This window comes from Glycine soja, chromosome 7, assembly GCF_004193775.1.
Source record: "Glycine soja cultivar W05 chromosome 7, ASM419377v2, whole genome shotgun sequence".
Taxonomy (NCBI): Eukaryota; Viridiplantae; Streptophyta; class Magnoliopsida; order Fabales; family Fabaceae; genus Glycine; species Glycine soja.
Window position 1 is genome coordinate 38,448,533 of NC_041008.1, and position 9,317 is coordinate 38,457,849.

The window sequence follows — 9,317 nt, forward strand, 5'->3', positions numbered from 1 at the left end:
TGTTACAAGCTTAAATTCAAGGATATAAAAATTGCTGTTGGGATTAACCAAGATTGTCCGAAGGAAATGGTTAAGCTCCCTCAAAAGGACCATGATGAAAAGGTTGGGAAAAAGTTGTTTGCGAGGCCCTCTCATTCTATTCGCTAGATTGTGATTGTGGTAGCGGGGAGGGATTCACTTTTTTAAGCATATAATAATTGGTTAGAATAGAAGTTATGATGCTCTACAATCCATTTTTTCTTAATAAAAAAATAGCTGTTACTACTAAGTACAAGCTATTGTTGACAACCATTGGACTAGCATTGCAAAAATCCTTTTCTTGATAATAGCTTCTTTTTTGCTTGACAAAGTTGGAAGATGTTGCTTGGTTACAAGCACAAGAGGAGTTGTTTGTGGTCTTACAATATAAAAATTCAACTTGACCATGATGCATACATCTTAGAAAAAGCTCTTGTGGCATGATATTGATTCATTGACAAGCATATTAAGTTATTAAATAGTATTTAATGAGTAAAAATTATTGTATCCACGAGAACTTATATAATATTTAATAAATATTATAAATTTTTACTATTTAAACTAACAAATTAACAATGATGATTTGAACATGACATTCAACAATAAAAATACATTAAAACAAAGTTACAGGTTACAACATTTTTTGGATTTTTGATACACAATAAAACGGTATGAAATTCAAATGATGAAAGTTGTTGGAATTAAATTTCACCAAACCAAACTCTTTTTGTACTAAAACGTAACACTCAACTTGTAGTCCAATGTTAATATGGATCACAGTTCAAGCATGATATTCTAAGTGAAAATACTTAAATTTTTTCATTAAATGTTAATCTTATGAACATTTAACAAAGGAACTTGTTTTAAGCTCAAAGATAACTATTAATCCTCATCTTATTCCTAGCTCTAAGGTTTAATGGACATTTTTTCACAATTCATGATAAAAAAAAAACATTTTCCAATAGCAATTTCATCTAAAAATCAAGTTACGGATGGTCAATCCATAACAAGCATAAAATATAGAAGTAAAAATGTAACATTGAAGAACAAGATGAATATATAACAATATTTCAAGAGAAATACATGAAAGTATAAGATTCAGATACAATCTAACTCCAACAATGAAAAATTTAACTATCTATCTCTATGAGTAACATCCAAAAGTAAGATGAAAAAAAGAAAATAAAAGAAAGAACTTTGAGAGAACAAACTTGGACAAAGGAATTATTTTTACAAGTTTAGAATGTGATACCCACAAATGAAGAGACTTAGTGGTCCAAAAAGACGTTTGTGCCGTGGAAGACATTGTTAAGCCTCCCACCATAAACCTTTCCTAGGCTCTTCAATTTTCCCGTAAAGCCCAATTTAAAAGGAAAGTTGATAACTAAGGTCCGGATTGAGTGATTTTCTGTTTCTAATTTTGAAATTAAATCAGATTTATGTTTTGAGTTCTTAATTTTAGTTTATTTGGATTTTTAAATTTTAAAAAATTATTGTAAATTAAAAAAAAAAAGTCAAATATTATATCTTATCGCGTTTCATTATAAAATCATGCAATAAAAAATATCAACACAAATAATTAAACATAGTAAAAATAATTAAAAAACATTAAAAAAATAAAAAAAAAAAATCTACAACTAAAAAAGTTTGTTAAAATTATAAAAAAAGGTTCTACAATGTTGCTTTGTAATAGTATTCCCATCTAAAACGTTTTCTCATCTATAATTCAATGCCTTTATAAATTGGTATTTGATCACTTATAGTACATTGATCATAGATTCCTATAGATAATTAAAGCAACAAGATTGGAGATACTGTAGGAATAAAAATATCAACAGGAATGCAATGAAACAACAATGAATTTACCTATTATATCAGTACACAGCATGAATGATCACAATTGTTGCAGTTCCATAACAAGTGTTGAATGATCATAGCAAGGAAAAAAATACAATGAATTTCTAGGAGTACAAAAAACATAGTGACATTAGTTATGCCCTTTGATCCATGTAGGATCTGATGCCAGACAAATTTGAAGTTTGATCCAAGAAAGAAATTTATTAAATGCTAATAATACCAACAATAGTTAATTAGTAATGGTCCTGATATATTGCTCCAAATTCTGCTCTCGATGCCTGCTCATCATGCGTATAGGAGGAAGTTGCATTGTGTGCCACATAAGAATCATCTATACAGTGGTTGCAGTGCAGACTCAGGTAATTTACTCTCTGTTGGTACTCCTCTCTGACAAGCAAACACGCACAAACAAAAAACCCCTTTCATCAATCTATTCCCCCAAATCTACTCCCTGAACTCAACCTGAAATTTGTTCCTAATCTTGCTTCTCCATTATCACACACATACACAGTGAGAGAAAGAGAGAAGGAGATACAAAATGAGTGGCGACGAACGACAAATGGAGGCGACGAGCAGCGAGCAGATCTCGACAATGAGCAGCAAACTAGAGGTGAGGGGGAGAACAACAGTGACCGACGATTGACGACTGGCATAGATCGAAGAGAGGGAGACCACGAACAGATCACATCAAGGAAGGGAGCAGCCACAAACAGATTGCAACAAGGAAGGGAGCGACCACAGGGGAGGGAGATCGGTGGCGAACAACAACAAGCAAACGAGTGAGGGGTGAAGGGAGAGCAACATGAAGGGAGTGAGAGTGTGAAGGGTCGTGATTGCTTAGGGTAAAGGGTAACTAACAAAAACAACAAACAACAAACCAAATTTTGCTATTTCTCAAATGGGATAACTTTTAAAAAGATGTGAAAAACAAACTCAACCCACTTTTTGTCGAATACGTTTTCGTTTCGAAATATTACATTTTAAAATGAAAAATCGAAGACTGACAACCACCCCCGAAGAGGGCTCGGATAGTGATATTTCCTATCAGACATTTCTCTGTAGTCATTATAACAAATAAATAACGTAAATAACAAGGTTCATATATCTTCCATAAGAACTATATCATGAATGCCTCGACCATATATTTCTCTACTTTAGCTCATACGTAACATTATGGTTTCAGATGCTATTAATTTGAGTTTCACCATTTTTTTTACATGACATGATTTATACTTTGTATCTGTTTATCATCAATACAATGAGCTAATGAGGCAGCTAGTATTGCTTTCCGTAACAACTGCAACAATATTAAGAGAACCTTCCCATACAAGAAAACAAGAGCACAGGAAAGTTCGTGGATAACACTCAGGCTCAGCACAGCACACAGGAAATTGAAAGTGAAACAGAAGTTCTTCTAGACAATAACAGTCTCAACTCAAGAGGACAGATATTCTGTAATATTTCACAACGATATAAGATTTTCTGTGCATTTATCATGCTTTATCTTTAACTTCCAGCGATCTGGCTAAATATCATTGTTAAATCACACACATTCTTCACTAACATTCATCAAATATCTATTGTTTGTTTGAGCATTGAGAAATAAAAAATATATGGAAACATGACCACTTAAAAAATTCAAGATACATAATATTACAGTCAACACGAACCATCTTCAGCTCATAGAACCGCAAACTTACCTCTAACTGGCATACTGCAAGAGCAGCAACAAATTTCAAAGAAGCCCTCTTCTTCTTTTGTAATCACTGACTGTCAGCGTCAACGCATGCCTCCTGCCATCGTTTTCAGAGACTCTAAATCCAACTGTTGCTTCTATTTTTTGTTTTCTTGCCATAAATCCTGCCTGAGCTCCTTGAGCCCCGCCAAACTTTTGAAGTAATGCTAATGAAATTGGCAGCTCAAAGTTGTGCAGCATATTTGACTCTGTCCCTTGATCCACAGGAGCACTTGTATCCACCAACTTCCCAGCACCAGCAGCAGCTTCCAAGGCAGCAGCAGTAGCCACCATGCCAGCCTCTGCAGTCACTGGTGCTCCTGTTCCATTGCTGCCAGCACCAGCCACATTGCCATTAACACTATTATTTCCAGCAGCAGCCTTTTCACCAGGTTTTGCAGCATAGTAATTCCTTGATCTAGTCCATCTCCTTGAAAATGGATCATAACCTGCCTCCCCTGCTTTCAAACCTGTATTCACCGGCTTCATTTCAGAAGCATTCTTGAAGTTCTCAAACCTGTTTTTTCTATTCATCTCAGCCAGCTTCAATGCCTTGGCATCCTTCTGCTTTGCTTGTCTCGATGCCTCTAATTCTAGCAGTCTTGTCTTGATCCTCTCAACTTCTGCCTCATCATACTTACTTTGTGCTATCTCCAATTCCCTCCTCAGTCGATCCTTCTCAGCAGCAACATTTAGTGGCCTTGTTGAGGCAGACTTTTTCTCTTGTAACATCTGCTTCACAGTAGCCGCTGAGTAGACAAATGTGATGGCTTTTTGGATAGCTTGTTTTTTTTCTAACACGTCTTGTTTGCTTGGCATCCGGCCGCCACTGCGATCTACTTCCTTAACCCACTGTTTGAACTCCTCTTCAAGTGGAGCAGAGTCACTAACCATAGCCATTTGCCACCTAGCAGCAGAACTTTCATTTCCCCAAACAACATTCAAATACTTGTATGTAGTTTTATTTTCTAATTTATACTGTCGATCAGGTTCTGAAGCATCAACATTTTTCACCATGCAGAGCCGGTAGATTGGTCCAGTTTTTGATCTACCAATTCCCACTCTTACAAAGCAACCAACTATTAACTCCTCAAAGAAAGGCTCCATAAACCATTTGGCAAGTTTTGATCTGCGAATAGTTATTTCCTTTACATCCTGAAATGATGGACCCTCAGACCCAGCTAGTGCCCTGTCATCATCACTGTCAACAATTCCTCCATCCCCAGTTGACCCTTCATCGTCACTATGGGACCTACTTTCGCTCTCACTATGACTTGAACTACTGAGACTTGTTGATGTGAATGGTTTGCGCTTTGGTGGAGAAAAATGCCGGGACCCTGCATTTCTTGATGCCTCTCTTAGTCTCCGGTGAGCTTCCGGATCTTGTTGTTTCAATCGCTTTGCACGCAATTCATTTAACGCATCATTCTTGGCTGACCTGTCAGCAGATCTGGCTGATGCACGCATGCGCGATGATGACATGGGTGGAGACTGTTTTCTGGGCACTGCTACCTTTCCTTTCTCACGCTTTGATGCTATCTTCCCCAATAAATTTTTATCATCCTTTTTCGTAGCCCTATCCGATAAGATCATCTCTCTTTGTAGTTCAGTCATCTCAGAAAGCTTTCGCCTGTCATCCTCATCCTTGTAGAGATCATCGCCAATATTTGATTCATCACTGCTATCGCCATCACAATCGCTGCGACCATCATCATCTGCTTCTTCCTGACTGCCTAAATCATCATCTCTTTCTGTTGGATCTAATCTTTTCTTCAGAGGAACTTGTGATCCAGAGGGCTTTCTACTTGCATAATTGAGTTCGTCATCTGAATCCTCATCCCTAGAATCACTCCCACCATCTGAATAGGCGCCATCATGTCTTCTCCTTGAAGATGGAAGAGAATGGCGATTTCTCCCAGCTGTACCAGTTCTCCCCGCAGCCTCCAATAGCAAATTCTCCAAATCGGCCATATTTGTATTGGCTTCAACCTAAATCCTATCCTGCATAAATCACAAAAATCCACAAAGACCGCTTCAGATGGGAATATCATACATAAAACATTTAGTTCGGTCCATGAATGTATCTAAGCCATATAAGGTAGTAGTTATGACATACAAACATATTCAACACATGGATATTCAATATAGGGGAGTAGAATTCAGAAAAAAATTGACTCATGGCTTGTGTAGGTACACGGTTTGACTTTGACATCTTTTACATTATTACCACAAATTCTTTTAAAGAGAACGCAGTGCGCGGTACATGTGCCGTGAATTTAGTACACAATATGCAGGGTTATTGATAGATTTATGTAAGCCACACAAGTCGTAGTTATGATATACAATAATGTTCAATGCATCTGTGCGGATAGTCAACATAGGAGAGTAGAATTAAGATAAGGATTGACACACAGTTCATGTCGGCAAGCAGTTTGTCACCTTTTCCATTATTATTGCAAGACTTCCTTTAAAGATGAAAGAGAACCCACCCGGGATGCGGTAGTATGCACTATGCAGGATTATTAAGAGAATTATGTTAGCCACACAAGTAGTAATTAAGATATACAACAAGAGAAATGCTAGCAACACACTCTTTTGAACACACTAATATTGGTTGAAATTTATTGGAATCCACAAATTTTGGTGGGTTGAACTCCTTTTGTTAACAAGCCTCTCTCCTAATTTTGTAGGTTCAATAAACTATGAAGCACCGACACTAACACCGACACCGGACACATGGACACCTATAATATCCAAAATATAAGACATGGACACGGCTATATATGTATAATTAAATAAAATAAAATAACATAAAATTAAATATGAGCGATATGCATAAAAGATCTAAATTGAAAATCAAGATTTATATATTCATCATCATCTCAAAAGAACTTTTCCTATGATAATGAGTCTCACAAAAAATACTAAGAGACCTCATTATACAATTTGTACACTTTGTTTCTTTAAACTTTGCGTTCCAGTGCCGTGTCCAGTGCTCCATCGCCGTGTCGGAGCCGAAAAGAATGGGTATTTCAATTAGGACACTGGTAGGGCATGTCCGACGCACATCATACGGGCGTCGGTGTCGAATTCGTGTCGGACACCCGGACACGGCAAGGGACTGGGGTGCCCGTGCTTTATAGTCAATAAATTTTAACCAATGGGGAGTATGTTAGTAAGAGACTGTGTTGCTAACATTCCTCTATACGACAACGTTCAATGCACCCAAGTGGATATTCTATATAGGGGAGTTGAATTCGGATATGGATTGAAACACACTTCATTTAGGTAAGTAGTGAGTCATCTTTTAATCTATACCAATAGATAAAGGAGATACTTCTTTTGGTAACCACCTTTTGGTCTCCACTTTTATTAGACCATTATGCCCTTAATTAACAAAATATTAACAAATATGGATGTAATCAAACACATGAAGAGGAGAGGACATATCCATCTTTTCCTCTCCATTTTTTAAACTCCTCCATAGTTCTACCATCAACTACTAAGCAACTCCTTTACACATTTTTTTCTTCTTATTTTACACTTGAAGATGTAACTGCTCCAACGTGCTCATTCACGTTTTTGTGCTTGAAAGCAGTTTATATTTTTACAACTCCCACAATTTACCCATGCATTTTCACTTCTCTTCTCTCTTCACCAACCCTAAATGCACACCCCACACCCCACATCCCACATCCCACATCCCACACCCACTCCTATATAGCGCACTCACCACCATCCCTCTGCTCACTATTGTGCCATCCCTCTGCACCGCCGTTGCGTTGTCCCTCTGCTCGACGCCGTTGCATGGTCTCGTTGCAACACCGCTGCGACTTCGCACTGCTCGAACCACTTCGTTCAGGTACTTCCTCTGGTTGTTTCTACAAACCCTTCTTCTCTGACTATGAACCACTGAAATTGAAACCCTTGAATTCTCTATGTTTTATGAACGTGTGTGCCTGATTCCTCTATGTGAGTCCTTCTTTTTGCAGTAACACCATGTTTAGAGGTGAAATTTTGTGACTACTTTCAAGTGGGGTACTGAAATTGGTTAAAGATTGAGTTTTGGGTTTTGATATTTTTTTTCCGTGTTTGAGTATTGGAATGCTAGGACAAACAATATAACCCCTGTAAGTAACAATCGTGTCTCTTCTAGCCACAAAAACTCAACCGCTTTGGTCATTCACGTTTTTTTTTCTAGGTGTGATGGATATGTGTTATATTAAAGAACACCATCAAAGGGAACATGGCTTGGATGATATTTTTTTTCCAATTACAATAGGAAAAATGTTCAAACAATCTTTAATTTTTACACATATTTTTTATATTTATTTTATATATTTCTCCATTTCTCTTATTTTTCTCTTCACCAAATATCTTAATTTGAAATATATCAAAAAAAATCCTTAGAATTGAAGTATATACACCCTAAGAGCAAAGATAATTAAAGATCAAAATAAGAAGAAAAAATTCAACATGTGACATAATAATATTACCATTTCAATATTTCACAAATGCATTTATCAAATAGAATGATATTCAAGTATGTACAACAAATGGTTTGGTCAATTGTGTACAGATAGACATGTATTTACAAATATAATATATCAATTTATCATGCTATCATAACAAAGAGACATAAGAAGTAAAATTATGTATACTTTACAAAGTATATTAAACTAAAATAAATGTGACGGCGAAATAGAAATGTGGACACACAGACACTACCACTCCTGTGTTTCTGCTAGTTTACTATTACATGACTTCTTTTTAACAGAAGTGGGTTCATCTAGGTAAGCAGTTTGTCATCTTTTGTCATCTTTTACGTTACTATTAGAAAACTTCCTTTAAAGATAACCCAAAATGCGGTACGCATGTGCTGTCATTCACAGGTTTATTGAGAGAATTATGCAACTAAGCTCATCTCAACAAAAATCATAACTAAACTCAATAAGCAAAGTACTCCCTCAGGTCTAATTAATTTCGATTACTTCCTTATAAAGCCAAATCATAAAATCCCCCTTAAACAGTATTCAAGAACAACAAGATCTAGGAATGAAACAAAAGAATTCATAGATCGCGAAGCTTACTGCTGAAGAAGCTGCCGTGGAAGCAAATTTCCCCACCTTTGACGATATGGGAATGAATTACAAAGACGACAGTTGAACGTGTTTGACTTCAAATTTGAAAACGTCTACAATGAAAAAAGACAGGGTTTAATCGTCAAAAGAAACTAAACTAGGGTTTGATTCTTGAAACTTGAAATTCTAAATGGAAGATTGCAGTAACTATTTTAAAGAAACAGAATATCATGAGAGAGAGAGGGAGAGAGAGTGCTTACAGAGAGAGGAAACAAGGCGATATAGTGCGTGGAACCACAGTAAATAGAGAAGTACTGAACAAACCCAAGAACAAGAAGTTGCTTTTGTTGTACATTTCTTTTGGTTATTTTCCGAAAAAATTATTTTAAAATTTAGTTGGAAGTGAAAAATTAATTGGTAAGTAAAATTTGAAAGTTATAAACTAAAAAAATAGTTTTTCAAATTATAAGTGTATAATAAAATTTATTTTGAAGTAATTAAAAATTTAAAATGATAAAAAAATTATTATTTATTTAAAAAGATAATTAAAAAATTAGATAAATATATTAAGATAAAAATAAAAAAAATATAAAAAATTAAAAGTTATCATTTTTTGGAAAAAGTTA

General features: G+C 35.8%; 1 protein-coding gene across 2 annotated transcripts; it reads right to left on the reverse strand.

Moving 5' to 3' along the window:
* Nucleotides 1-3,266: 3,266 nt before the first annotated feature.
* LOC114419521 (protein RTF1 homolog) lies at nucleotides 3,267-9,033 on the reverse strand. 2 transcript variants are annotated; one of them, XM_028385202.1, is made up of 4 exons: nucleotides 8,952-9,033; nucleotides 8,701-8,804; nucleotides 6,050-6,119; nucleotides 3,267-5,611 (listed from the first exon to the last, which is right to left on the reverse strand). In XM_028385202.1, the coding sequence occupies exon 4, from the start codon at nucleotides 5,579-5,581 to the stop codon at nucleotides 3,611-3,613; it is 1,971 nt and encodes a 656-aa protein (XP_028241003.1). In that variant the 5' UTR covers nucleotides 5,582-5,611; nucleotides 6,050-6,119; nucleotides 8,701-8,804; nucleotides 8,952-9,033; the 3' UTR covers nucleotides 3,267-3,610. The 2 variants fall into 2 exon arrangements, with proteins under 2 accessions (XP_028241003.1, XP_028241002.1); XM_028385201.1 differs by lacking the exon at nucleotides 6,050-6,119.
* Between the last annotated feature and the right edge of the window lie 284 nt (nucleotides 9,034-9,317).

What these genes read in the sequence shown, in the direction of transcription:
- LOC114419521 (XM_028385201.1), bottom strand. Translation starts at nt 5,581, where the DNA reads ATGGCCGATTTGGAGAATTTGCTATTGGAGGCTGCGGGGAGAACTGGT.